At 38.6% G+C, this 15,218-nt stretch overlaps 1 protein-coding gene across 13 annotated transcripts in view; it reads right to left on the bottom strand.

Annotated features, from left to right (window-relative positions):
- Positions 1 to 14,876, bottom strand: part of Bltp1 (bridge-like lipid transfer protein family member 1) — a 216,622-nt gene extending 201,746 nt beyond the window's left edge. For 11 of the 13 annotated variants that reach the window (XM_039101994.2, XM_039101997.2, XM_039101998.2 and 8 more), the window contains exons 1-6: positions 14,645 to 14,845; positions 13,438 to 13,536; positions 7,875 to 8,001; positions 3,385 to 3,501; positions 2,368 to 2,446; positions 1,144 to 1,208 (exon numbers count right to left, since the gene is read on the bottom strand). In XM_039101994.2, coding sequence (XP_038957922.1) covers positions 1,144 to 1,208; positions 2,368 to 2,446; positions 3,385 to 3,501; positions 7,875 to 7,971 — 358 coding nt within the window. In that variant the 5' untranslated portion in view covers positions 7,972 to 8,001; positions 13,438 to 13,536; positions 14,645 to 14,845. Of the gene's footprint in view, positions 1 to 1,143; positions 1,209 to 2,367; positions 2,447 to 3,384; positions 3,502 to 7,874; positions 8,002 to 13,437; positions 13,537 to 14,644 lie in introns of all 13 variants that reach the window. The other 2 variants (XM_039101992.2, NM_001371241.1) reach the window with 2 other exon arrangements.
- Positions 14,877 to 15,218: the final 342 nt, after the last annotated feature.

Raw genomic sequence — 15,218 nt, 5'->3', positions numbered from 1 at the left:
TTCACAGCAAAAGAACACTGATCAAGATAGCAGCTAAAGAGAAAATAATCGTGTTTATGTGGAACTTCAGAAGACCTAAAATTGCCAAGGAAATCATGAGCACAAAAATAGCTCTAAAAATCTGACCCCAAATCATGAAAGACAGGTCATGTATTCAATGTTAAACTGTATACAAAGTGGCTGGCGCTAAACAGCACAATGCTGATGATGCAAAGGGGAAAAATGGACCGCAGAACACAAGGGAATCTAGAAATGAACTTGGGAAAACACGTCTTTTAATAAACGGTGTTGATAACTATAAATCCATATTACTATCTCATCTCAAAACCACATATAAAAATCAAGTGAGAATGGCTTAAAGACTTGTGAAGCCCAATTCACAAAACTATTAGAAAAAAATAACAAAAGACTAATAAGTAAATATCACCTTGGCCCACGTACTGATATTTAAGCTTGACCCAAAAATCACAGAGATTGACAAAAAAAAAGAGATTATGACAAAATAAAAGTATATTCATAACAAAGGAAATAGTTAACAGAAAATATAAACTATTCATTTGGGAACAAATATTTGCAAACCATACAACTAATTTAAAAAGTCCTCTGATAAAGATGATACACAAATATTTAAGGAACTCAAACTACTCCACAGCAAGAAATTATTTAAGAAATGAACAAGACACCTAACATTTCTCTAAAGAAGCCACATGCATGCTACTATACAAGTAATTAACACCACTAATCCTATGAGGTGTGGTGGCACATGCTTATAGTCCAGCTACTGGAGAGGCTGAAGCACAAGATCTCAAGTCCAGGAATTCAAGACCAGCCTGGGTAACATAGCAAGGATAAACAAACAGATGTTGAAGAATGTGGATGTCCTAGAAAGAATAGAGTGGTAGGAAGCCTTTTATTCAGAATGCGGTTAGGTCTACATAGTCAACAGATGCTAGAAATACAGAGATAGATAATATGACTGAATAATATGGTAAAATGAAAAATTAACTTAAACAAGACATAAAATCAGAGCTCTGTAAATGCCAAGTTTTTAAAAACTATAATGTAAAACATTTAAATACATATAAAGGAAAATTCTGATTATATGATTAAATACCTTTCATACATGCAAAAATGAGAACTTACCATGTTGTTTCTGCTTTGGGTTATACATTTTCCACCACCGAAAAATGATGAATCCATCTTGAATCCTGAGAGAAGACAGATTACAAAACTAAGAAAACAATTTACCTACTCACGTTTTAAAACCCAGGTCGGCTTTAAACTTGTTTTGAAGCCAAAGATGACTTTAAACTTCTTTGAGAGCATCCTGTCTCCACCTCCAAGTGCTGGGTTAAGGGTGTGCCTACCACAGACAGCTCTACTCAACTCTGTCTTGTTCCATAACCTTTCAGCTAAAAATGAAAGATTGCCTATATCCAAATTAGAAAGGAATACTTTTCTAATTGATTAAAAATTGTATAGACTATCATGTATAACATATATAAATTACTCAACCAGTACTTCTAATTAGATAAAATGTAACATTAGAATATATTTACAGTAAAATGAGTGTTAACAGGAAAATTTTATATTTTAAGAAACATTTTTAAGGTATAAAGATTATTATTTTAAAGGCAAATCTTACAGAGGGTACTAATAAACTCAAAGAAAACTTTCAAAGGTACTCTTTCATATCTATCAATGACCTATGACTTCATGCCTTAAAAGAATACACTTTCATTCTCAACTTTATAAAAATTATTTTTACTTTGATTTAGAAATAACTGTAGATACCACTGAAGTTGTTTCCAAGTTTTAAATGAGGTACAAACAATGCTCAATCACAGTGCTTCTTAATTAATCCATCATTTCTCTAAATCTGAAGTTTTGAAAAAACATAAAAATACAGTAAGCTTTTCTTCAAAGCTTACAGAAAACACTTTAATCATGTTATTGTTTCCTATTACATTCAGATTAGTTTTATATCTCACAGCAAAATTATAGTTGCTAACGCATGCTCAATACTTGCATATGCTTACCTTGAATAAGGAGCTAATTGATAAGAACTACCAATATTCCTAAAACTTATTTCATGTAACAACCATTGAAATGGTCAAGTAACTCAATGGTTTGATTTTTCAGCTACAAATCACATGAATTATTCATTTCTATCAACTGCTAGCCAAGAAACGTTGTGCTGGTCTAAATAAACTAAACAAAATTAACCCACTGGTAAAAATAATTTTTAAACATTACTGAAAAAGACAACTTTTGATCTATGGTTTATTTGAAAACATAAGTAATATTAAATAAAATTATTTTTATAACATTTCACATATGTTTAGACCTCTTTTCACTTTTCATTACCTAACAGACATGTCTTCTGTAATGTAATATATTTCACGAACCATGACTTTTCCAGAAAGAACAGAGAAAGAGAAGGAACCTGTTGTAGAAAAAACAATGGTAATTGACTAAAGCGATTCTTTTAATGCATGGTAGAGGATTAAGAACTTAGACGAATCTTAGCCTTTAATAAATAACTGATCTTTCCCCATTCTTTTCTCCATATACTTGTAATTGAACTGCTCCTCTTTCTATCTCCAATGAAAACAAAATGATCAAACCACTATGGACTGAGGTACCAAGTAACCAGAATGTAACCGCTTCCTATGAGTAAATCGTTTAATTATAAACAGCTATTACACATACCCACACAGTATCCAATTCACCATCTTTCTCCATTAACCTGTCTGCATCAGTTTCCCTAATTAACAGAAGATAATTTATGTTTCAGACAAGATTTTCTTGTGCTCATTAAGAAGCATTTGAATATGAGGACTGCTGGAGGAATGCTATCCAGCTACCTCACTGCCAATTCTGCCTAATAACCTAGGCTTCCCAAGGAAACTGGCTTCCTATTGCAAATTCCCACACACTTGCAAATTTCCTCTTAATAGTAAGAAACTGACTACAATTGGCCACAAAAATGGTATACACAAAATTATACCAACATACAGATTTTTAAAGTATCAACCTTATAAAAAGGGGGTGGGGAGCCTATACTTGAATATTCAAATTCAAGGTAGATATTAAGGAAACTTTGATTTAAGTATTTTAAGTTTCTCAAATATTTATAAGTATGTTTTATTAAAAAAGGAAGCAAAAGTGTTACTGTAGAAACACTTTAAGAAAAAAGAATAGAGTAAAAATAACCAAATGGCAGCTCATTACTCTCTAAGGAATGTTAAAAGACAGGAAAATTGACTACTTCAAATGCATAAGTCAAAAATAATGTTCTAAAGCTAGTATTTGTTTACAACATAAAATTTATAATATATGACCTTACAATTACATGGAAGAAACAGTGCTTTATGTACTTACCAATATGGATATAGCCATGTTTATACAATCTGTTAAGAACCAGTGTTAAAATAAGACCAACATTCCGAGAATTATAGTATGTGAGATAAATAATCCATCCACAAGACAAAATGGTAGCTGTTGAGAGGGAAAACAAGTCAGCAAAAAGAAGATTTACTTCCAAATAGTAATCTGTACTCTGACAATACTTGCAACTTTAAAATCATGGGTTGCTTCTTTCTTGTATAACTCTGTATTTCCTAGTTACTTACGAAAAATAAAAAATAATAATTAAAAATTTTAAAATGTAGTTCTAATGAGATCCACGCCTCTGCCTTCATTTAAGAAAACTAAAATAGAGACTTATTCTGACCGGTGTTTGCCTTTATGTGTAAACTGGTGCTTCACTCTTACAGCCTTCAACACTCTTTCTTTGTTCTGCACACTGTTCACTCCCTCTTCTCTGCCCATGATTCCAATGGTAGTCCATAAATCCTGGGTGTTCTGTTTGTGCTCTCTTACTATTTCACCTTCATATTCTCTAAATATTCTAATTCATCTATCATGTCTTCAAGCCCTGGAACCCACTTTTCATTTGATCTATTTATTTTATTGGTGAGACTTTCTCTAAGCTTTTTTACTTTTAATTTATTGGCATTTTTATTTCCAAATTTTCAAACTGATTTATTTTCAGCACTTCTAATGTCTCTATTGAACGCCTCTTTCTTCTCTCTGTATTAACATCTTTATTTCATTCAATTGTCTGTGCTCTTTGAATCTGTTCAATTTATTCATGTCCTCTCCTTTCACTGAAGATTCTTTATTATTCTTTTTGACTTCCTTGAGATTTCATCTGAGACTCATTGGAGTCTCTTACTGTATAATTAGGAATTTCCTAATGCATAGTACAACCTTGCTTTTTTATGTTTCTTGCAGTTCTTTATTGGGATATAAGCATCTGAGATTAGGTCATTTTTAATCACTAACTTTTGTTTTCAATGCAAGTATTTGCAATGTTCAAGTGGAACTAGGTTGTAATACGGTTAAGGTGTCATTTTCCCCACTGGACTTGACTCAACACTGAGAACAAAACACAACTGACTACAAGGCAAGTCTATTATGAAAACAGAATAATCTTCAATTTAAACAGTTGCCCCCAACCCTAATAATTTTGAATGATTATAAAAAACACAGTGTGCAACAAGGCTGTAGTTACTAACAGTGATGGAAAAGGCAAAGTAAAACTAGTGATTTGTATTAGAGCAGCAGACAGGAAGCAAGCAGGAGGATGTAAGAGCAGAGGTAAAGGGAGGAGGTAAGGTAAAATAGAGAGAGAAAGAGGTAAAGAAAGGCAACCGAACAGCTTAAAAGCATCCCAGTGCCTGGGAGACTGGGCAGGAAGATCCGCAAATCCTGTTGTATCTGTGTTCTTATGGAAAGCAAAACTCAAGAGGGAGAAGGAGAACAGAGCAGAACAAAACTGGTCCATTAAATTGAATTAGGTGTTATATAAGAGAAATAATAAACACGAAGAGACATGGGTGGGGTACAAAGTCTGTATGTGGTTTCTTACATGGGCCTGGTGGCCTGATCTTCCTCTCGCCCATGTCTCACGGTGCCCAGGCAGAATGCCACCCACCCCCCTGCCCCGCCAACCTGCATAGACCCAAAGACTTGTTTTCCAATTTTTTGTTCTTTCACTACTGAAGCTACTGTTTTTCTTCCGTCCATGGCTTACTGAATAGCTGTGTTCCAACCATACGCAGTTTACTCCCCAAGGATTCTAACACTTCCACTCTTCTTAGTAATGCACTGCCCTGCCCAGCAGAAGCCTGCTGCAAGGAGCCAGTAAGGAAGCAATGGCTCAGAGCAAGGGACAGGTAAGCAGCTTAAGAGCTGCTGCCACATCAATCAGGTCATTCCTGTTTAGACCTCAGCCATGCCTCTTAGTGATTTTTTTTTAACTTAAGAAAAAAAATCATTGTTAAAAACAGTGACTCAACAATCTCTTTCGGATCAGTGGCCAGGGAAATGGCTCGGCTGGTACAGTGCTTACAGGGGACACTGAGTTTGGATCTCCAGCACCCCCATAAAGCGAGGCATGGCAACATGCAACTGTGCAACAGACCTGGGGAGCCAGAGACAGTAGGATCCCCAGACTTCATTGGCTAATCAGCCTAGCGGAAGCAATGAGCTCCAAGTTTGTTAAAAGACCCTGTCTTGAGACATAAGGCAGAGAGAGATTGAGGAAAGCACCTGATATAAACTCTAGTCTCCACAAAACACATCTCTCTCTCTCTCTCTCTCTCTCTCTCTCTCTCTCTCTCTCTCACACACACACACACACACACACACACACACACACACACACACACACACACCAACATGTGCATATGCACATATTTTTTAAAAAGTAGTAAAACTCAGGAATTTTGGTCAAAAGGAACATTAAATAGGCTGCTTTATCTTAAATATCTATAGTAAGTGTTATGACAATAACCCACTTTTGAAGAATGTCACTGATTATGGTAGAGCAAATGGTAGTCCAACTAGCTGTGAATAGTCATGAAGACACCTTATTCCTAAATATACAAAAGGAAAAACACAAAAAGTATTGTTTTGATAATGAATTGCCCTTTGCTCTTAAATGTATAAGTATTTCTAAGAAAGGAGAAAGTAATGTGTAGGTTAAGAAGTGACCTACCAACAACTCAGTAAAATCTTAACTTTGTTCAAAATTTTGCTGCAGTTTTTAGAACAGTAAGCAAGTCCTAACAGAACACTATATTTCTTAAACTAGCACACACTAGCCACAACAGCTCTGTCAGCTTTGTCACGTAAGTGCTACAATTCCTCCACACAAACTATTTTTAGAAGAATTCTCTCTTTATTGCTACTGTTTTGCTTTCTTTTCTTTCCAAGAAAGAAAGAAAGAAAGAGAGAGCGAGAGCGAGAGCGAGAGCGAGAGCGAGAGCGAGAGCGAGAGAGAGAGAGAGAGAGAGAGAGAGAGATTTATACAAAGCAGAAAAAAATCAGGAGCTATATGTAACAGGAAAGGAATAAATCTGAAATAAGGAAAACTTCTGCAACTTTCATTTTCAATGCTGCTTTCATGAACTTCTATTTCACAGTAATGTTTGAGTTCTAGTTCCTACTAATATTCAGTACTCTTTAGAAATGGAGGAAGCCTGAGACTGAAGCCCTGAGTAAATTTGTTTGCTGACATGAGCACAGCCATGTTGGGGACTGTATGTGTCAGCCCCAAGGGAGTGGCAAAATCTTGCCCAGGTGAAGCTCAGCTGGATGCAAGGCTTTCCTCCCTCAGAGGGTAAGAGCACAGATAACTAACCAAGTGCAAAACAGACAGGCAGCCACAGCTTTCTTCCTCCTCCTCCTCCTCCTCCTCCTCCTCCTCCTCCTCCTCCTCCTCCTCCTCTTCCTCTTCCTCTCCCTCCTCCTCTTCCTCCTCCTCTTCCTCTCCCCCCCCCCCCCCCCGAATGCTCACAGCCTGAGGCTGCTCTAAAGAGACTTTTACTCAGACTAGCCAGTTCTCCCCAACGCTGTCCTTAATAAATGCCAAGGTTTCGGGCTATGAGGCAGTAGGGGCCACTTCATCAGACTGTGCACACCTCACTCTGTCTTCTGTATGTGTGTCTGTCTCCATTTCCTCACCTTACCTCATCAGGATTCTCAGGACACTACAAATATTCATTTTACTTTTTGGCTTTCATTAATAATTTACAGAAGTTTTGTCAAACAGAAAATACAGAACTCAAAGTCTAAATTGTAATCAATCCTACTGCAAAGTATGAAACATCATTATTCCTTCAGTATATGTGTCACCTCTACCCATAAATGTGATGGTTTGCATATGCTTGGCCCAGGGAGTAGCCTGTTAGGAGCTGTGGCCCTGTTGGAGTAGGTGTGTCACTGTGGGTGTGGGCTTTAAGACCCTCATCCTGGCTGCCTGGAAGTCAGTCTTCTCCTAGCAGACTTCAGATGAAGATGTGGAGCTCTCAGCTCCTCCTGCACCATGCCTGCCTGGATGCTGCCATGCTCCTCCTTCATGATAATGGACTGAGCCTCTGAGCCTATAAGCCAGCCCCAATTAAATGTTGTCTTTTATAAGACTTGCCTTGGTCATGGTGTCTGTAACATTTTCACTATAAAATGTCTACCATGGACATTTATTACATTTATAATAAAAATGTTTGTGTATGTGTTGGAGTAGGGATGGAGAAGGTAATTTAAAACTGGCAAAATAAGGTAAACACAATCAATGTCTTTTCTCCCCCACCTCTTTTAAGGCAGATAACCAGGCAGGCTAAGGGGAAAAATACAGAGCAATTTCCAGAGCAAATATTCAAAGGCATACAGTAAATCTCCTTTCCTAAAGATAAATGGATGCTACTATAGCATTCCAGGTTCAGTCAACCACTGCCTAAAATCTGGGAGTTGTTAACACATACAGAAAACATATTAAGATATTTTTAAAAATATATTCTACTTACCAACAAGAAGCCAAACAACATTGGAATTGTGTTCTGTAAGGAAATCTTCTAATTGAGTGATACTGGGGACAATGCTGTCATTCTTCCTTTGATCCATTACTGATGTTTTTCCAGAACATCTAAAGGCCTAAAGATTAACAAACTTGCAATCAAAGATTCATAAAACTGCAACAAAAATCATGGTAAGGGATAAAAGGTGAATTAACAAGGCTTATTAAGTCACCTTCTATTTCTTTTACTGGGAATGCAAATAAACAACAAATGAAATGTATACATACATCTATCTAAATATAAGGCCATGGTTCACATTAGTAATGTGTACTAATTAGTAATTTTATCATTCATGGCAGGCAAACCTCTAAAAGTTCAAGGCAAGCCTGTTCTACAAAGTTCTAGGGTAGCCAGAGTTACATGGAGATACCCCCTGTCTCAAGAAAAAAAAAAAAAAAAGGAGTAGTTACTAAGAGAAGCATGGTTACTATTAGAGCTCAAAATCAAATCCTACTTTAATGTGGAATCTTAAGCATTGACATAATTACTCATTAGATTTTCTCCAAAAGTTGGCACTTAATATTATACTTATATATTAAATTAAATCTTCATAATCTCCATCACTTCTCTGTATTTTCCACTATTTGACAAGACTTCCTAGTCAAGTTCACTCTATGTAGCTTGTGAACAGTTAAATCATTTCTTGCCTTCTGATATTCAGGATAAATTATAATAAAATTGGTCAAACTATGAACAGATATGGCCAATTGTATAGATAAACGTATACAAATATATATGCATGATGATTGAATAAGATGGCCCCAGAGGCTTCTAGGCTCAAATATTTGAATGGTTAATCAGCAAGGAGTGGGACTCCTTGACAGGATTAGAAGGATTAGGAGGTATGGCTTGTTGTACAAAGTGTGTCACTGAGGGAAGGCGTTGAGATTTCAAAAGCCCATAGACTAAATCTCTGATACTGTAATCAAGCACCCAATTAAATGATTTCTTTTACAAGAATTGCCTTAGTCATAGTGTCTCTTAATAGCAATATTAGGTCTTAGGTGTCTCTTAGAACAATATGCATTTTCATATATGCAAATATGCAAGTATCATAACTATGATTATTTTTATATACAAAGAATGAATAAAAATAAAATTCTTCTGTTATAATTAAAAGACAAGAGAGGTATTTCCCTTTAAGTACAGTATTCACACAACCCAGCTCACTCACAGCAAAAAGTATCCAGTAATAATCCAATTTTTAAAAAATTTCAAAGAAAAGAAAGGGAAAGAATCATAAAGAGAACTGCATCATTAATACTCCTTTGACCAAGTAGCACAGGTAAGTTTTGGGGCGGGGGGAGGGGGGAATGACAGTAAATCTTTTCAAGATGCACAAAGAATGATGAGGGCAACTTTTTCATTGAAATTCAACAAATATGACTTGTCAACTTTCAAAATATATTTTGTTTGTTCAACCATGATACTCACTTCGAAGATCACAACAAATCATAATTTTCCAAGTGTGTGTGTGTGTGTGTGTGTGTGTGTGTGTGTGTGTGTGTATTTCTGAAATATTAGCACAGTATAAGGAAATAAACATCTCTTAAAAGTAAAATGGGGGGCTGGGGACTTAGCTCAGTGGTAGAGCGCTTACCTAGGAAGCGCAAGGCCCTGGGTTCGGTCCCCAGCTCCGAAAAAAAGAACCAAAAAAAAAAAAAAAGTAAAATGGGGGGGGCAATAGACAGTGACAATGCTGTGAAACAGCAGAAAAGCTAAAGAAAATAATGGGAAAAGGGTTTTTACTTTTATACTTTTTCCCAGTGTTTACAAACTGAGTAAGACATGTTCTTATATTTCTTAAAGCACTATAAAATCTGTCACCAGCTTAAATTTTACAAGGAAGGGATCACTTTATAACATGTGAACATTCTCTTTCATCCTTCAACTTTTTTAATTTAAATAGGAGACACACTTTGAAAGACCCATAGTTTAAAAAAAAAAAAAAAAAAAAAAAGCAAACTGTGAGGACACACAATTGATACCCAAAGAAAGAAAAAAGGCCAAGAGCATCCATCGCCACAGTAACTCCAGTAATATATTAACATAACCAATGTTAATATAATTACTTCTATAATCTTACTTCCTCAGGGGGCTAAGCCTAGAGGAGTCTGTAAAAGGCAGTAAAATCCATCTCAAAAAAAAAAAGATACAAATAAATATCTACATATTTTATAATGAATTAGATATGATAAAATGGCATGTACCTATTTATGCTAATTTTTATCATCGTAGAGATGTCAAATGAGTCAAGGACACAGGGTCTACTACTGACATTAACTGAGAGATAAGTTCTGGCATTCAAACCTTCACATAAAAGATACTTTGCTTCTAGTCAAATCCTAAAGTAGTAACCCATCCACAAAAGAACATACAATCCGGGGGCTGGAGAGATGGCTCAGCGGTTAAGAGCATTGACTGTTCTTCCAGAGGTCCTGAGTTTAAATTCCAGCAACCACATGGTGGCTCACAACCATCTGTAATGGGATTCAATGACCTCTTCTGGTGTGCCTGAAGACAGCTACAGTTTACTCATATAAATAAATAAATCTTAAAAAAAAAAAAAAACATAGAATCCTCATGCAAAATCACCACTATATACCACTATAAAAACTCATTATTATCAAAGGAATGAAGAAAGGGTGTTGAGGCTGCAAAGGCATAAGTCTGCAGGATCAGTATCTACCCCCGTTTTCCTCAATAGAAGATTAATGCAAAACGTCTAAGAAAAACCATCAGACAGATACCCAATGTTTAAAACACATCTTGAGCTAGTAAGACCTTTGCAATATTTTGAATGAGAATGACTGCCATAGGCCCTTATGTTTAAATACTTGGTCCCCAGTATTTAACATATTTTGGAGGAATTACGTTACTAGGGAAGGGCTTTGTGGTTTCAAAAACCCTCATCATTGCCAGCGTGGCCCTCTCGGCCTCCCACGTGTGGATCTGTGAGCTCTTAGCTGCTGCTCCAGCCATTTGTTCTCATGCCTTTGCTCTGTCATCACACTAACCACCCAAATTAACCCTCTGGATCCATCAGCCAAATTAAATTTTCCTTTTATAAGTCACATTGGTCATGATGTCTTTATTACAGCAATAGAAAAAAGACTGAGATCACAGCTGGAATCAGGAAATGGCTGTGACACTGTTGCTGCTGTTGCTTTGGGGAAAAGTGTAAGACTTTGGATGAGAAAAGCAGTTGAATGCTGTAAGCAGAGCTTAAGCTCCTATTTTCTAAGTAGGAGCTTAAAAAGAAGGCAGAAGTACTAAGAGCAGTGTGGATTATGGAGGCCCAGCTCAAGAGGTTGTAGAGGGGAAAAATATTAGAACTCACCTCATACTACTTTGATGGAATTTTAAGGGGGAAAAATGTGGCTGCCTTCAAACCTTGTCCTAAACCTTTGCCTGAGGCTAAGTTTTAAAGTAATAGACTAATTTCTTTGGCAGTCAAGACAACCTAATACTGACTCTTTCACCTAGCTATTAGTAATCACTCTTATGCAGATCTGCAGTCACATAGAGCAAGTAAGGCAAATGGAAACACAAAAAGTACGACTTGAAGGGAAAAAAGTATGCTAGGAAATTTAGTGTTGAACCAAGGCTTGTTCTGAAAAAGGTAAGGCGATGAAGCACTGGAATAAAGGGAGGTACACTAAGCTAAGACCTCAGTCAGCTAAGCTTCCAAGTCATGAAAAGAAAAGGCCCAAGGAATTCAAAGGCAATAACAAATTAGAGCTGCAGTAAATGTGAGACCAGGTTCCATCCCAAGTGAGCCCCAGAATGTGGAAGTCCTGAAGGAGAAGAGAAAAGGGATTACAGAAACTTCCTCAGTGCATAAACAGATTCAATCAGCTGTACATTTGGGAAAATAAAACTTCATTGATTCAAAAACAAAAAACAAAAAAAAAAAAAAAAGAACGACCAAGGGCAGGCATCTGGCAGGGAAGTCCCTACATGGATACCCTAAGAGGCCATTGCCTGAAGCTCTGTAAATTAAGTCAGAGTTGTGCAGAGGATCTCACAGGATAGCTGCCACAGATTGCTGAACACAGGAAAAGGAATCAGTCCAAGGAGGAGGAGTGGGCTGCAGGCAGAAGAGCTGGACAGAAAGATCCATCTAAGCCCTTGATGTCTGACATAGAGCTCAGGATTTCATAGAGTGGGGGCTTCCCTGTTGGGTTTCAGTCTTCCTTTTGGGCCAATAGTTCCTTACTATAGCCTATTCTTCTCCCCTTAAATCCAGATTCTAAGCCACTGTATATTGAAAATATTTAATTTGCTTCTTGATTTTACATGGGTTTACAATTAAGAGACTGCTTTGAGTCCCCGAAGAGACTTAAAACTTTGGGTTTTTAAATAGTTTGAGACCAAAAGGTATTTTTGAAGTTGGACTAGACACATTATGCATTATGAAATGGCTACAAGTTGATGGGGGCCAGGGAGTGAAATGTGGTGGTTTGAATATTCAATCCCAGTTGGTGAAACTGTTTGGCAAGAAGTAGGCCTTAAGAGTTCATAAACTAGTGCCAGTCCTAGTATGCACTCTGCCTCCCAATTGTGGATCAAGACAGAAGCTCTCGGCTGCTGCTCTAGCTGTCAGCCACCATGCCTTTGCTCCACTACCACAGACTCTAGCCCTCTTAAGACCAAATTAGACTGTCCTTAATGCTGCCTTGGTCATAGTGTCTTATCAGAGTACTAGAAAGGAAACTCAAACAGCCCTTAATAGAAAGAGCATATTCTGGCATAAGGTAATGGATCAAGGCAATGGAGTATCCACAGGAACCAGGGCTATACAGCTCAGTCCATCTCACTGAACACCAACTGCTTCATGAAGAGAAGCTGGAAACTAATATAAGAACTACTGGATAATCTTCATACAGCAAATGATTCAAGAGAAACAAAATGCTTCTTTTTCTCCTATCATTTTATTTTTATCAGAATTTCAATCTTTCCCAGAAGCTTAAAATAATGTCTGCTATATACTACTCTATAAATAGCTATTAAATGAACTAAATGGCTTTTATCCATGTCTTTTACTATTCTCTATGGAACCCATAATTTTTTTTAAAAAATGAAAACACTTCAAGTTGGGTAATTGTTGCAAGTCTATACCAAGAAGCTGAGGCAGGAGGATCTCTAGCTCCAGGCAAGTCTTGGCTGCAGAGATCTTTATCTGTGCTTAAAAAGCAAATTACTACAACAATGACAAGCACTCAAAATGAGAAATATTTATATTTCCCTTTGTGCATATAAATGCAAAATATAAATGCAAAAGATGAGCATACTAGCACTTGCAATGATTTCCCTGGGCTTTGTTCTGCCAATATAAAAGTTAAGTACTTAAGTTAATTATCAATCCGATATCAGCAGTCCAAAATGCAGATGGAATGATTTGTGGGTCACAGATGGACTGAATCACAAATGAAACCTAAAATCAACTTTTCTCTATCTGGGCTTTAATAAGAATTTAGATTTATTTTTAATCTTAGGAAAAAATACTTACACAAGGTTTTTTGTTTTATTTTGTTTAGTTTTTTAATCTTCAATGTTGTTTATCGTTCCTCTTCTGAAGGTCCTTCTGCAGCGCGTCATCTTAACAAGTCTGTAAAGAGAAGCATGTCAACCAAAGAGAAAAGGTATCCGAACTTTGTTGGAAGAGTAACCTTTTCGAATTAAACTATTTAAACACACCAGGAAACTCTTCAGAATTGGTCCAGTATTACATCTCCTTGTAATAAGAACTCCTAGACCTCAAATAAGACTAAACTAACCTCAAAGCCACTTTATAAGTAAAGGGAACATAGGAGACGATGAGGTAGGAGTCAGGATGCTAATGGTGAAGGTCTACCTGTAAGGCACACTTAAAAGGGCAGCCTGCAAAGAGTTTTTCTACTGACACCGAGTCTCTGCTGGAAAGAAGTGTGCCTTTCATCTTCTACTCTGGGCACCTGGCACATTTTACCACAGGGCACTGGCCTTGCAAACTCTTAAGGTATTTGGGCAATGGGGTGGCATATTGACTGACGGGCCATAAAGTGAGAAAGCCAGGTTTGAAACAGTTCTGTTCCAAGATTCTCAGCTACAAAGGGGGGGGGGGGATTTCACTTAATAGCACTGTTACAAACTGTATGAGCACATATTAAAATAGCGCCCAGCAATCATTGTTAAGTCAAATATTCTGATTAATTCATCCACTTTTACACTTGTCAGACTAAATATGCTTCATTTCCATGCATGAGATGAAAGCAGCAACGCGAAACCACCTGAAACCTACTTTCTCAGTTCCAGAACCCATGACTGCTCAGAGGAAATTTACAAGAATTCGTTCCCTTTAACAGACATCCCACTGTCAACACCATAACCAATGGGGCGAGGAAGGAAGACAACTAATATTCCCCGGATGGAAGATAATCGTTCCGGACCCTCCTCTGGCCAAACAGATGTCCACTCAGGTGTGTCCTACTAGACGAGGGCCGTGCCATCCCGGGGCGCCCGGCCCTGCCCACCCCGCCAGATCGGCGCGCGCCTGCCCGCAACCCTGGCACTTGGCTGTCAGAGCCTGCTAGGCCTCCACCTTAACCTCCGACCTCCGATCCCAGGCCCGCGCCACAGCCGCGACCCCGCAAACCTTCCAGTCTCACCCGGAAAGGCGCTGCCCACCTCACCACCTCCCAGCCATCACCGCGCGCAGCCTCTCGAGCTCCTCTCACCTGACAGCGCGGCAGACCCTAGTCCGGACCTCCGCTGATGCCTACACCCTCAGCCTGCAGCAGGTCCAGCTCGGGCCGGCCGCCTCGGACGCCCATAGGGCGGAGGAGCAGAACCGGGGCAGGAGCCGAGGCCAGCGGCACTGCAGCTGCGTCAACCGGCAGCGTACCACGTCAGGGCGCCAGCGCCTCAGGGTACGCCACTCTGGCCCCGCCCAAGAACCGAGTCGGCCCCGCCCCTCGCTGGCACGGAGCAGGGACGGAGAGGCGCCGCCTGGACCGGGGGCGGGGCCTAGGGGAGGGCGGGGCCTGAGCCTAGGAAGGCCCTGGGCGGAGGGACAGGGCTTAGGCCCTAGGGATGAGACCTAGGTCAAGGGGCAAGGCCTGAGCTTCTGGACCAAACTAGAGACTAAAGTTGGAACCTGTGCCCTAGAGGCGAATCCTGCTTGACAAGAGAAAAGGCCTGAGCGGAGGGGCGGGCCGTGTCCAAAGGGCGTAGCCTAGTCTGAGAGATACAGCTCACTATTGATTTGAAATCCACCTTGTTTCAGATTCCAAGTAGGGAGGTAAACACCGT

Source organism: Rattus norvegicus, chromosome 2, assembly GCF_036323735.1.
Source record: "Rattus norvegicus strain BN/NHsdMcwi chromosome 2, GRCr8, whole genome shotgun sequence".
NCBI classification, from domain to species: Eukaryota; Metazoa; Chordata; class Mammalia; order Rodentia; family Muridae; genus Rattus; species Rattus norvegicus.
The sequence above is the reverse complement of the archived record's forward strand: the minus strand, read 5'-3'. Positions and strand labels throughout refer to the sequence as shown.